The sequence below is a fragment of the Ambystoma mexicanum genome, chromosome 11 (genome assembly GCF_040938575.1).
Source record: "Ambystoma mexicanum isolate Mex_15411 chromosome 11, UKY_AmexF1_1, whole genome shotgun sequence".
Classification (NCBI taxonomy): domain Eukaryota; kingdom Metazoa; phylum Chordata; class Amphibia; order Caudata; family Ambystomatidae; genus Ambystoma; species Ambystoma mexicanum.
In genome coordinates this window covers 233,250,897-233,265,889 of record NC_090934.1, presented here as the reverse complement: position 1 = coordinate 233,265,889, position 14,993 = coordinate 233,250,897, and the positions used below count along the sequence as shown (strand labels likewise).

Below are 14,993 nucleotides of genomic sequence, written 5' to 3'. Positions count from 1 at the left end.
TAGTGGCCACCACAGGGACCCCCTTGATACGTTCTCGGGGGAAACCTGAACATGTCTCAACGAAGAAGCGGGACACTCCCAGTAACATGTCTAGAGACACCAGACACTCGAGCAGCGGAGCGGACCGATCTGCAAGTAAGACATATTTAAAGTCTTGCGTGCAAGACCAAAACAATACCTCACGGAGTCCACAGCGAAATGGGCGTCTACGACCCAAGACATTGTACCATTTACAAGATGCTTCGTCAAGCTCAATCACGAACTTATCAACATCCAGTAATTCCACCTCTGATTGCAAATAATTCACATCTATGATCCGATCAAATTGACAGCACAGACAAATCAGGTTCGGAGTCAAAACCCAGCCTTTCTTCAGCGGCAGCAATGCAAATTTACAACAATGTCCTGGCTGCTTCATCTGCAGCTCTACTTCCTTTCTTGAAAATGTAGGAGTCCTTGCATGACGCCTACAAAGACCAGACAGCACTCTGCAAACCTAAAGGAAAAGATGGATAAATGCGACTCAACAACAATCCCAATTGACACACGAAGCCGAGCGAACACTACGCTGGCAAGAGCGCCTAAGTGACTTAGCCGCACGTCATCATTGCCAGAACGATTCCTTATCTGATGGGCTCCTCGAAGCTGTAAAATGGATGTGTCATTCATCCGCTACGATGGGTCCAAACTTCAAGCAGCAAAATAAAAATTCTCCAATGTCAGTTGAGAATTCAGATCCAGCTCTTGGCTGTGTACGCCAACTTCCAACGCATGCACAGAGGGAGCAACAAGACGAACTTCCAAAAGGACCAGAGGTAGGCTTAATTGGAAAGCCCATTGGTCAAACAAAACCCTCAGCCGGTGCGGTGACAAGCTGAAACCACAAATTCGGCTGATTCGGGCCATGAACCCGCACCTGTGCTTAAGACTACTCAACAAGCAAAGGGATCAACTTTACCCTCCAAGACTGTGATGCCTCCGGTCTCCTTTGGCATTTTTGAAGGCGCAGCAAAATCGATTGCTCTTAAACCCAAATTACCAGAAACCCAGTCGACCACCCAAACTTTGAAAGCAGTGACTGGGAAAAGAATGCCAATTATCAAGAACTCTACACGCACCTCAAAGCCTCGGAAATTCATAAGAAGCGTGATCCCTAATGGAAAGTCAGGCCTATTTACTCTTTTAGACCCGTCTAAACCGGATTTGCAAAAAACTGTTGGTGTCGAGGACAATCTGTTTAGAGGGCCTAGTTGGACTGATGCACCATCCAAAAAAAGATGAAGAGTCGACTCGGCCCCGCAAAGCTCAATGAGTAAATCCAGTTCTACGATTGACATTTGCGACCTCTCCATATACTGTGTCGAATTTTTTTACGACATCCCTATTGCTAACTGTCGTCCGGCTACTGAAGCTTCGCAAGATAGATCTCCGCAACCTTCAAAATTAGATGTCGCCAGCGACAAGCTGGCTGACAAGCGGCAAGCGGTCTATGACCAAAGCTCAAAAGCCTGGACCACATTGAATCCAAAATACACCAGATATCAAGAAAAGAAACAAGCCCGCACTCCTGCACATGCCTTTGGTCCTTTAAGTTCTGGGCCGACCTCCTTGACCTGTAAATCGAGATTACAAAATCTCCATCGGGAAGATCGCGATCTAAATCTGAATCGTAGTAACGTGATGAAATTGTATGCTTGTATACCAACGCTTCGCACGATAACGACAGGACATTCAAATTGTTGAGTATGCCACCGAAAGGCGTTGTAATAAAACTTGATCACATATCATCTCAACCTCAGTTCGCAACGCTATCTTGAATGCTTCTGAAGAATTGCTAGTTTTTGGATTTGACATCGGTCGAACCAATAAGCAATGACTGATATCAGCCGTCTCAAGCGCAAGGAGAATCAACTGCACCAACCAAGAGCAAACACGTGCTGGCCTACGACGAGCAATGTCAACTGTGGCCCCAAAAAGACCTCTTTACAACTGTGTACCACACAAGGTAACCCACAAAGACGCAGCAGACCGGCGTTAGCCATCAGCAACTGCAAACGTGTGTGTGCGCGCAAATTCTTTTCATGGAATACCAGAGGATTCGTCCACCTATTCAATAAATTCAACGCAGATCTAGAAAAGGTCTTTATTATTTGTTTGCAGGAGACATGGCTGAGGGAGCCTCCATCGAGAGATGGGTTTGTGATCTTACTAAATCCTGCAATCAAGAACGCAAAGGGGAGGCCATCCTCTGGTTTACTGATGATGATCAGGATAAATCCCTGGTGGCGACTTATTGACTCATTCAGTCCGAATCCATTTGTGCAAGGTGTCCTGCTCCAATCCACTGAAGCAAACGACCATACTAGAAAGAATTTGCTCATCTTAAACGGGTATTGGAACCCCGAAAAAATGAGTACTAAATCCTTTCTGGACTCGATAACTTTTTACATTGACAAGGTTCAACTGAACTATAAGAACTTATCAATAATTTGCGCCGGCGACTTAAATTGTTCATGGTTCAAATAGGACCATGCCAATCAGTCGTTCGACCTGTTATCGAACGAGGAAGTAACTAGTTGCGGGCACCAGTGGAGCCAAGCATTACGTAATCGCAACTGCAATATGGTAAATGGTCACGTGTCAGGTGACCAACCACTGCATTATATGTGCTCTACCCATAGTGCCCGATCAATAATTGACTACTACCGGTCTCTGAAAACGACATGTCGCTTACAATAAGCATTATGCCCAGCAGTGATCACAATCTTCTGCGGTTGGCTTGTATGGTAGAATGGCCAACTGAAAACAGAAAATAGGACATCCCAATCTCTGTACATTCAGGTGGAAATCGTCTTAGGATCGACAGTTCAAAGATCCAAAAACTCAGCCAACAATTCTTGCAAAACGCAGGAAAATCGACCGCCTATGCTCCACTGCTCCGTGACTATATCACAGTGAAAGTTTCAAATTCCACCATGGGCCTAAAGCACAAACATCAATCTTCTATCATACTTACTCAGGCCAAACAAGCAATGCGGCGCGATGTGAGATTTCTAAAGTATCGGAACATTAACGACACCGGAACCGCGATAAAAACTGCAATTCATGCGCGTCAAGTTTACCATAACTGGTTAAAATCTCAAAAAGTAATAATTGAGCAAGATAGAGCGGAGATTCTAATGAAACATCTAGTCCAGAAGAACTCTTGTGAAATCTGGACCATATTAAACAGGCCATTCGAAGCACCTCTCCACTGTATCCAATGCGATTGATGCAGCTCAATGGGAACTTCACTTTGCTAACATCTTTAGCAATCCACTTCATGAATCACCCAGTGACTTAGATCACAAGTTGACATCATGGGACCTGCAAATAACCATGGAGGACATCAGAACTGCTATACAGACTTTGAAAAATTCTCATGCTGCAGGCCCAGACCTAATCACAAATATGATGTTAAAAAAAGAACGAGGAGCAATGGGCAATCTTTATCGACCATCTGTTCTCTCGATTATCATCTTCAATGACGATTCCTGACTCTTGGCGTAACGCGATAATTGTTCCCATTTACAAAAAGGGCAATCGGGCGGACCCTACCAACTATCACCCCATTGCCCTGTTGGACACGATGGGTAAGACCTTCGCCTCTTTTTTATGCAAAAAACTAGAAGTATGGTCACTGTCCAAGCAAATACCTGACATTCGGCAAACTCGTTTCACCAAGGGTGTCGGCGTGCAAGTAAACTTGCTGCTTCCAACGATCCTCAAGCTAGAAACTCTGAGGGCAAAATCACAACTGTTTTTGGCCTTTATCGATTTACGAGGAGCCTTTGACAGTGTAAATCGCTCTAGATTGTGGCATAAGCTAGAAAGGTGGAATTGCCCAAGTAACCTGATTGAACCGATCAGAGCACTTCACTCAAAGACTTATCAGCATAAGGCTAAACAACCAAGGAAATCTATCTACGCAGATTCCAACGAACATGGGCGTGAAACAGGGTTGCCCCTTGGCCACAGAGCTGTTCAAACTGTTAATCTCTGATATTCCTGCTCATCGCAAGACTGCACGTTGTTTTCCACCCAAACTAAACACAGAAATCGGATGCATCATATACGCGACGATGTTGTCTTACTAGATCAGACCGAGATCGGCCTACAGCGGCAATTAAATACGCCAACGACCTAGTGTTAAACATCGAGAAGACTAAGATAATCATCATTGGTGTGGCATGCACCAAAAAACAGAATCCATTTACGTGGAAAATTGAAAACAAAAAAGAAATTGATGTGTTGAATTCAATCAAATATTTGGGCATCACTTTCAACAGCTCCATCTGCGAACATTACTGGAAGCAAGACATAAGCCGTATGACTCAATTCAGCATACAGGGTCAGTTGTTGAACAAATCACACAGTAGTGCCCGTTTTGACTTTTTACGTCCAAAAAGTAATTCCGGCAAGTACTTTTGGCTCAGAAGCCGGATGGAATATCTATGCTCAGTTTTGGCAGAAGTTGGAAGGCATCTTTTGGCGACGCGTACTGAATCTCTCATCCCATACCTCGATGACCCACGAAAGGTATGAACTCATTAAATTCCCTTTACACTTGTGTCCTGTGGAAACCACTAATGGCCATGCGCAAAATGAATTTAACTCCAACACCGCCAGCATTTCAAGTCTTTGCTGCGAGGCCCGGTCCAGAAGAGTGGAAGCAACTAATGGAAGGAACCATACTCGGTGCAGACTTGACTCTGGACGATGGGACCACAACTTGCAAAAAAAAAAAAAGTTTGAGAACTTGTGTTGGATCCAGAACATTGAACAACGTCTAAAGATGACGACAACCTTGGACTCTGGAATTGGAGCACACAAGTTAAACGTCTTACCTCGATACCTGACAAACTGTCCATCTAGACATCGTGATCAGTTTCTCAGATTCCGCTTAAATGCGGTGAAAACTAAACAGATGATGTGGCTCCGTCATTCTAAAGAAGTAAATGACAACTTATGTCGGTTCTGTCAAAACGAAATCGAATCCTTAGAGCATCTCTTGGCAAAATGCCCACGAATTATCGCGAAACGGATGCAGCACTTAGGAAAATTCTTGCCGGCGCCCCTAAGCGATCGAGACTGGTGGTCATATGCCGCGGCCGGTCACTGTTCAATTGAGCTGCGCCGTAGATGATTTTTTGGATTCACTGCAATTAGAGACAAACCCTTGAACATTATAGGGAATGCTCTTCTTGGGAAATGGAACTTAGAATGACACATTTTGTGTTGTACCAGTAAACCTTGGAATGTGTCATTAACTTGTAACAAAAGTCTGATACCAAAGTACTTGTACTGAGGCATAACAGGCTGTTAAAATAAAAATAAATACACACTTAAATTCTCTTAATAAGATACATTAGAGCATTGGGTTACAGCACACGTTTTGTGAGAAAAGAAATGGGATTAAAAAGGTGTCAAGAGCACACCAAGATAAAGCAAGCAATCCATTCCTCTAATCATTCGCAGAGGGGAGTCCAGGTAACCTATCCATTGTGTTATGGGGTATGGTTTTACATGATGGGAATGTAAGAGTTAAAGTAATTTTGTATGAATTGTTCCTCAATGCAGATACCAGAAGGAGGTTCCAGTTCCTGTGTCCATTTTCTCCACTTCCCTTTTCGCCCTGGGGTGTCACAGGCTCAGCTGTGTTTAGTTGTGTGCTACATCTTGGTGGGACTGTGGAGCTCAGCAGCTCCTGTGTCAGATTGAAGACCGGTCAAGACAGTTAAGTAATGTGTAGAGGCATTTTAAAACTTCAACAAGATTTTATCTGTAAGCTTAAAGATTGGAGCATTAGAGAATAGCAGAGCTGTTAAGTAGTCACAGCAGCAAGGATAAACATTCTGAGACTTTGGCAAGCAGAAGCTTAGAATTAAAACAGATTTAAGGGATAAGAAAAGGAACCAAGTAGACTTTAAAAGGTAGTTGCAGTAAACAAGCAGAACTTCTTTCATCTACATTACAGAGCCTATCAGCAGTTTAGCATAGGCAGCAGGTATGCAGGGGAGGTTTTGGGTTAATTATAACTATAGAAGACAGGAGAAGTAGCAGAACAATGGTAACCTGTTATAATTACGTTTTACTTCTGAGAAATCCCGTGAGGAGGTTAGATACTGAAGTCCAGGGCTGGAAAGAAAAACATGTTTGTTTTCTCCACTTTCCCTTTCTCCTTGGGTTTGCCAACTCTATAGTTATAACTCAAAGACTGTTCGGTGGGCAGGCTTGGGGGGTCTGGTGGGCCATCGTCGCTCTCGCAGGAATTGCAAAACTGGACCTCATAGAATGAAAGGACCAAGTATTTAATCTTGCCTGAGTGTAGATGGACCCAGAGTTAAGTTTAAGTGCATTAGGAAAGAGGTTGATGGAGATGAGGGAGGATATGAAAGAGGCTAGAAAGGAGGCCTCGTCTCTTGGAGCAAAAATTAAGTAGTTTTGTACACAAGTCGGAGCCTGCAGGTCCCTCTGAGTTAAGTAAGGGTTTGGAAAGAGAACCACCCCTTCTGTATCCTGAAGAGCGCAGCGAGGGGCAGAGAAGTGAATCCAGGGAGAAGAGAAAAGTTAACATATCTCCAGGAATATCCTTCGTAACCACACCATTGGGACCTCCTGAAAGGTTTGGAGGGGATTTGAGTAAGTACAAGTCATTTCTTATGCAATGTGAATTGCATTTCTTGTGCAGACCTGAATCATTTCCCACAGAACTTCAAAAAGGTAGCATTTTTTATTTCTTATTTGACGGGGAAGCAGCAGCATGGTCAGTACCTTTAGTGGAAAAGAGGGCCGTAGAGTTACACAATTGGACTGAGTTTAAAAATGAGTTTGGAAAGATGTTTGATAGGAGCAGGTCATCACAATGGGTGGATGGAGAGTTAATGGAGTTACGTCAAGGAATTAGAGAGTTAGTGACTTACATTACACAGTTCAAAGCGTTGGTATTGGAGAGTGGGAGGCCAGAAGAAAAGGGAGCGTCTCCATTCTATAGAGGGTTGCGTGAAGAGTTAAAAGATGCCTTGGCAACAATAGTAGAGACCAACCTCTAGTGAAGATTTAATTTCCTTGGTCATACAACTAGATTTGAGGTTATCTGAGAGAAGGTCTGAAAGGAGGAAAAAAGATTCTGAAGGAAGGGTTTGGAGTAGGAGTGAGCGAACTAGGACAGAGCAGGCAGTGAGAGGTAAGAGGTCCAACGCGTTAAGGTCAGGTTAGGCTACCGCTGACCAAGGCAAAAGGGACAATACTCACTTTGTGGGAAGATGTCCACGTCCCCCAAAGAGTGTGTTGCTGTTCCAGGAAGAAGTCACCTGGTGGCGAATACCATTCAAACGGCGTTGCCACATATCACGCTTAATGTATCCTTGGTTTGGGAAGGTAAGCTGAAGTGTAGAGGACCCTGTGTGATTGATTCTGGAGCAACTGGGAATTTTATGGACCTTACACTGGCATATAGACTGGGGGTGCATGTGGTTAAAAAGGGAATTCCAGAAAAGGTGAGAGCAGTTGATGGCACTTACATCACGGTTAATTACACAAACCACTAGTTTATTGGAAAGGAGGATTGGAGAAAAACATTGTGAAGACATAGTTTTTGAGTTAGATGCACCTCAGTTGCAGATTATTCTTGGAATGCCTTGGCTGACTTTACACAACCCCATTATAGACTGGGGAAAAGGGACAGTGGAGATGAAGTCTGAGTTTTGTAGAGGGCAATGTTCAGTGGAGGTTAAGGAGAGAACAGGAAGTGGTACCATGAGGTTTTGGGATTGTGTTTGGCAGCTGGGGTATTTCCAGAGTGCTACCAAGACTTACAGGATGTGTTCAGTAAACAGGAAGCCAGCGAGTTATCCCCACATCGCCCATTTGACTGCAAGCTAGATCTGGAAGATTGTGCACCTATTCCATGTGGTAGAATTTACGCACTAACCGAGAAAGAGAATGAGCACTTGTAGGAATATTTGGAGGAGAATCTTGAAAAAGGTTTTATTCAACATTGTCACAAGCAGCATTGCCATTATTTTTGTGTGCCAAAGAAGGGTAATTCCTTAAGGACTTCTATCGATTATAGAGCATTGAACGGAATCACAATGAAGAATCGGTACCCTTTGCCATTGCTATCAGTAATGTTAGATCGGATCCAGGGCGCGAAGATCTTTACAAAATTGGACCCGAGAGAAGCTTACCACCTTGTGAGAGTGCGAGAGGGAGACGAATGGAAGACTGAGTTCAGGACTCGTTATGGACTCTCTGAATATTAAGTCATGCCATTTGGACTTTGTAATGTACCGGCAGCTTTTCATTTTTTATCAATCAGGTACTTTGTGAATTTTTGGATGTCTTTGTAGTTGTATATGTAAATGATATACTGATTTTTTCTAAAGAGCAAGATCAGCATGAAGACCATGTGAAGAAGGCATTAATCAAGTTGCAAGAGAATCACTTGTTTGCTAAATTAGAAAAAAGTCAATTTCACACGTATCGAGTGGAATGCTTGGGTTTTGTTTAATCTCCTGTAGGGCTTGAGAGGGACTCGGCTAAAATCAAGGCAGTGAAGGATTGGCCTCAACCAATGACAGTGAAGGATGTACACCATTTAATTGGATTTGCACATTTTTATCGTAGATTTAATTGTGATTTTTCACAGGTAGTTGCTCTCTTGACACGACTTTTAAAGAAAAGAGTAAAATTTGAATGGTGTGAAGAGACTGAAGGGACATTACAATTTTTGAAGGAGAAATTCATCACTGGGCCCATTTTGTTGCATCCAGATATGGATCAACCATTTTTTCCAGAAGCCGACGCCTCGGATTGTGCAATGGGAGCTGGGTTATCTCAACGTCATCCCAACACTGGTTACCTTCATGCTGTGGCATATTATTCAAAAAGATTCTAGGCGGTTGTGTCAGCAGGCTTGGGGGTGGGGGGTCTGGTGGGCTATCGTCACTCCCGCAGGAATTCCGAAAACTGGACCCGATAGTGGTAGACACTACAAGCACTTCATCTATTGTTTCATTGTCTATCAATGCTGCCGCTATATTTTGCAGGCCGGGTTGATTTTAGTGGCATTACACCTGCTTATTTCAGAACGCTGGAAGCAAAGTGGAAATTGTAGGCACCATCCTTTGGGAGACTATAATAATGCCACAGGTTGTTCTATCTGAAATGTGGATAGGGTCAGGGCAGAATCCGGATGGTGCTTGGCTTTTCATCTGTAATTTCATCCAAAATTCTTATTAGTAGTATTAAAGGGGGTAAAACATGAATGAGATTTCTAACATTTTAGTGCCTCTGCAAAAGCAGTCGCAGTGCAGAAGAGCCAGTCACTTGGGAAGAAAGTAATTCTCAGCATTACTTGCAGTTGAGCACATTATAACAGCAACTGGGACTACTCAGTCCCTGCCCTAACAGCCTTTGGCCTATTTTATGTCAGGAAATATTCCCTTAGTAGGTAGAACTGCAATATGTACAGGTCTGCTTCTTACTCTTTTTCCAGGTCTGCCATAAAATTAGCTCACTGAGTAATCCGAAGACATCTTTGTTTATACTAAAGATCAATTGTGCAAGGGTTTAGGCCATGGTGCGCAAATGCAGTTATCTAATTTGGGGGGCAATGGTAAATCCTAGTAAAAATGACACATTAACTTCAGCCAACAGCACCAGAAACTGGTGGGTAAATTTCACATAGCTGGCTTCAATGCAAGTAGTTAGTTCGGCGGATTAAGGGACTAGCATTAAGGGCCAGGGCTTACCTGGTAATTGGAGGGAGGTCTGTGGTAACCAGGAGTTCACAAGTTCAAATTTCTGCCAATAGCTCAGTGGTGTACATTATCTATTGTAGTGCTATATACATTCCATGCTAGTTAGGTGTCAAATCCCTGTACGAAGGTACCGGCAGATGTGAATTTCGTGCAGCTTATGTGTCGTAGACCAAGTACCAGTAAAATGGCTCAGCACATTAAGACACCAGGTGAAGAGGCCTTGGTTAACACAGGCTCATGCTTAGTAGAGCATAGTGGGTCGAGACACAGCGGTAGTAATGTGTATAATTACACAATCAAAGTAGCATACCCAGTAAGCTAAAAGAGTAAAGAGGAAGGCCCAAGGTGAGGCTCGAGCAGTAATTTAGTTGCATCACAGTGCCAGAGTACAGTAGAGAGATTTATTGAAATATATACATACATATGCATTCACTCACTCATGCAGACGTGCCTTCATTCATAGTTGGATTGTCATTAAAAGAGATCCATGCACAGTGGTGTATGAATAAGTTAGTGGATTCACATTTCTTGTACTTTGGCAAGAGTAAAAAATAAATTGGCAGGGTGGAGGGGAGGGGTGGGGACAGGACGGGTTTTGGTCCCACCAGGTGTGGACAGAACTAAAAGCCGAGTTTAGAGAACTCAGACCCCTTTACAGTTTGCAAGAGGTCTTTTTGACATAGGAAGGAAGTAAATAAATGAGCAACAACTTCAGTTGCGAATAAATGTAAATGTTTTCCATGTACGGTGCTTTTGCAAAAGCGCTGTATAAACAATTATTAAATGCCAGGGCCATGGCTACTACCTAGAGTACCTGGGAGGGTCGCTCACAAATTATGTACTCACCTGCCATTGTTGATCACAGTGGAGCCAACCTGCACTTCACAAGTTCGAAGCCTGCACAAGCACATTCGACCGTTCATCTTTTGACGCCCGATTCACGGATGCGGATTTGAGGGCCACTTTTTGAGGCGCGGGACGAGCCACTTTTTTTGGTACACGGGCCCATTTCTAGTCCCAGTCCAACCCTGTTGGTTCATTATAGTAAATAGTGAAACCGTCTGCAAGACTGCAGGGAGTGTAACAAATTGAGATTTCCTAATCTTGTAAAGATGGCCACAGTTCTCAAATACAGCTTGCATTGCTTGCCAGCTTCTCACCATCAGTAGGTCTCTGTTGCCATTGACCCAAGATGCCAGCCGGCTAGTTGTTCCTCCCCAGTGCCATTTGAGCTTTTATGGGGCTCACCGCATTTCCTAGCAGGTGTGTTCTATTAGAGCAGACCGTCAAAGGTTTAACAAGCTTACGCAAATAAAGAAAAAGTAAAACAAATCAAGTAACACTACTTGAACACAAAGACACGGCAGCCAGGAATCTGCCCACGCTTTCACCCACAGAGCTGTTCCACAGAAAAGGCAGTACAAAATATTCAGGCTCCATCAACTTTTACGGTCTGTCAGAATATTGTACAATAAGTACAGATTACCTGAAGCCCCAATTATAAAAATCCCAATTTTGGGAGAAGAAACAGATTGCAGTTTACTAATTGGAAAATTGTGGGCAGTTTACCCGTTACAGCCGGGTTTGCCAAACATTCAGAACCATCTGCATAATGTGCTTCACAAGCAAATGAGCTGTGGCAACCTTATAGCCTACCTTCTCAGAGTGCCGAAAATGCCTCCAGAAGCCAGTGTACAGTCGCTTGTTTGTCTTCTCTGGGTAACAGGCCACGGTTTTGATGTAGACTTTTAGGCTGCGCTCAAGCAACTGGTTCACCTCCCCATAATCGTAGTCATCGTACCTGCAAGTACAACAAATGTACTCCTCAAACCAAGTCTTTGTCAGACACCAGAATATTTATTATTTGATATCGCACAAAATCCCCAGAGCGATTACTTCAGAAGCGCTTGATATTGCTGTATGACATACCGGATGCCGAACACACAGTGGATGTAGTTCCAGATGGCGCGTCGCAGCATGGAGGTGTCCACACCGCTGTGCATGGCCATGGTGTGATACGTCAAGTTGTAAACAACCTGGAATTTCTCATCTAGCAGCTGGCCCACATCAGGAAGGAGACGGTTGATCAATGAATAGCCATGGTCCTCCCAAGTGTAATCCTAAAAGTGAAGTTTGAAGAAGAGTATTGAAAATAAAGCAGTGGCATTACAGAAGCAACTGAAAAACACTGCCAATGTTTAATCCCTACATTCAATGACACAAGGACTGCACTTGATTACTATTTAAACAATGCCCAACGTCCTAGCATAGTGCATTTGAGAGCTTGAGTTTGCAATGATTGAAGATGGTCTCATAGTCAACAAAAAAGGTAAAATACCTGCGCTCGGAAAGTGGGGGGTGTTTGCTCCCCTCGACGAGTGAAGTCCTTGTAGCCAAACTCTGGATCTTCCACAAAACACAAGACTCTGGGCGGCAAGGCATTATGTGCCAAATCTACAAGAGAGATGCATTGTGAGAAATGGGGGACCATGGTCAAATGATATATTCTGCTCACGATAAAGGACATCTACACACTGCCCATTCAAATGTACAGCTTGGACTGAGAGGTATTAATTTTCCTTCCATACCTTTAAAGGCTGGCAACTGGGGAGATTTACATCACTCAGGCTTTCACCCTCTCCACCCACCCCCAGTTATATCAAAGTTTATAGTCCAAAATGTGGCCTTTGCTAAAAGAGATCATTCCATCCTCTGATCCACATTCTGCTCTTCTGTGGACCAACACCACACAGACTTAAAAAGATAGCGCCTGGTCGCACACAGCAAAACTGCCTCTGCCAGCTTCGACCAACAAATGCCCTTCACCTCTGAAGAAGTTCCACAAATAAAAAAAATGGCAGGACGACTTCACAACTACTGCAATGAATAGAAAAACAACCAGCCTCCCCTTACTGTGAGAAACACAACAGTCTCACCTGCTAGTCCCCAGAGATCTGTCATTCAGGTGGCCAGGACACACCCATCGCTAGTGGATCCAGTTCCTGGGGGTGGACCAGTGGGGGAGGATCACTTGGCTGGATGATTGGGGGGGGGGCGGGGAAGTTGGAAGAGCACAAGACCATCCCGTATTAATAACGAAGGCGGGGTGGCGTGCTTCCAACCATGGTACCGTCCTTGACTCCAGAGACAAGAAACAAGGTGGTCAGCACAGTCAGTGAGTCAGAGGGAGAAACAATAGTAAACCAGACGGTGTTGAGCGAAGGTTGCAAACGGCAACTGATGAACAAAGGACTTGTGTACTAGTGAACTTGTAACGCCCAGGTAAAGACCGGCTGCATAGTGGTCCGGTGCCACATGTGCGTCCATTCGAATGACTCTGGCTGGTCCCCTTTTCTTGTGACCGTTATAGTAATAAGATGCCGTAGGAAAAGGCCGGCAAACAGAGTTAAGGTGGTTATACAAGGGTCGAGCCGAAGTCCCTAGTACACTTGAAAATCCTTAGCCCATTAACAAAGTTGTGATACTGTAAAACAGGCGTGTGCGCGCGGCTGAGGGAAAACGCTGTATGAACGATAAATGTGGAAAGCCTGACTGAGCTAGAAAAAGTGAATCCCACAAGGCATTATGAATAAATTAACTGTGTGACCTGGCAAATGTGAACCCGACTGAGGGAAGCCAAGGTTACAAGAAGGACCAATGCCTGGTTGATGGATCCACGGGTGAAAGGAAATCACCAGACGGGAAGATTACTGAAAGGAACTTTGTCGTCAATAGTACATTACGCCCTTTGAGGCAAGAGACTTGGTGTAAAAGACTTGGCCACATAAGGCCCTGATAATTTGGAAACTAACTAAGCTTGTGATGAAGAAGCCCAGGAGTGTGCTGTGCTCGAGAGTCCTGCCTTGTCCAGAGCTAGTAAATGTGGGGAAGGGAGACCAGTGATACCATCCTAACTTGTGATCAGATTAACACTATCCCACATTATTTTGTAACTTAGCAGTAAGGACTAGCAATATTTTTAAACTTTTTTGTTTTTTAGTATAGGCCTTTTTTTATTTTACAAGACGCCACTAGGACTGCCTTATTATTTGATGGTCGTAGCTTGCTCCCATCTTAGATTTAGGTTAGTCGTCCTTCTCACCCATTTATACAGTTTAATAAACACCCTTGAACTGTGATCACTTGTGTCTTTACTGTTGCCACCGAGTTTTACATTTACCACGATGCAAATGCAGTGAAAGTGCTGACAAGGGGACGGGACGTACCTACCAGCTGCAGGAATGATGCAAGCGGGATAGGGCACTCCTACGCAGGACAGGATATCATCGACAGCAGTCATAAAGGTGTTTAAGGCACATGTACAACTCAAGTTCACGGATACAGGGTGCGCAAGGGGGACTTTGGGAGTGTGGGGCGTGACCACGAGATAACTAGGGTAACCTATTTTTAGAGGACACTACCTCGTCAGGCGAGAGTCACAGCCAAGTATAGAGCATGGGATTGACACTAAAAGGCCCGGCAGAGTGGGCAAACAGAAATTGCATGAGCACTCGTCAGTAACGGGGTGCAGGAGGACCAATGCCAGCTGACTTCCCTGGACACAGTAATCACTAGGAAGAGGAACCAGCAGATTCATGCAAGGTCAGACAACCAAGGCTCTTTGGCACTCGCTGGCACCGGGGGAACGTTAAACACATAACATGTTCTAGGAGGCACAGTCACGATGTTTGTGGTTTCAAATTGCCCCTTGACAGATGGGCCTAGGAAGAAGGATGTGGTACGAGGGGCCGATACAGGAAGGAGCCAATCAGGAGAGTTTTGGTGTCCCTGAAAGGTAAGGTTATTGTACTCTCGCTGATGTCCACAGGGTGCCTCATTGGTCGGATGCCGTGTGAATGCCTCTCTTCCCCCAAGCCTAGGTAGTCTGTTCTATGTGTGCTGACCAATGCAGAATAATAAAGTCCCGGATGTCAGCACGATTGCGTAGCACAAACAAAGAAACCAGTAATCTTTGGGGCGCAGTGGGAAGTAATGTGGCACCACAGGGGAGGTGATGGACAGGGGGTAAGAGTGCTTGCTCCAATCATTGTTAACATATGTTTAGCTATAAGGAACCAACATAGTCCCGCCAATCAGCCTCATAGGGGGTCTGATATTTTGCAACATTAATCACAACTGTTTCTCACTATGCAAATAACCTCCAATTGTATAAAATGTTCGACCTCAGTG

General features: G+C 44.3%; 1 protein-coding gene across 4 annotated transcripts in view; it reads right to left on the bottom strand.

Annotated features, from left to right (window-relative positions):
* Nucleotides 1-14,993, bottom strand: part of SESN2 (sestrin 2) — a 128,982-nt gene that overhangs the window by 34,954 nt on the left and 79,035 nt on the right. For all 4 annotated transcript variants that reach the window (XM_069622934.1, XM_069622933.1, XM_069622936.1 and 1 more), the window contains 3 exons: nt 12,142-12,257; nt 11,733-11,923; nt 11,460-11,604 (listed from right to left, as the gene is read on the bottom strand). In XM_069622934.1, coding sequence (XP_069479035.1) covers nt 11,460-11,604; nt 11,733-11,923; nt 12,142-12,257 — 452 coding nt within the window. The remainder of the gene's footprint in view (nt 1-11,459; nt 11,605-11,732; nt 11,924-12,141; nt 12,258-14,993) is intronic.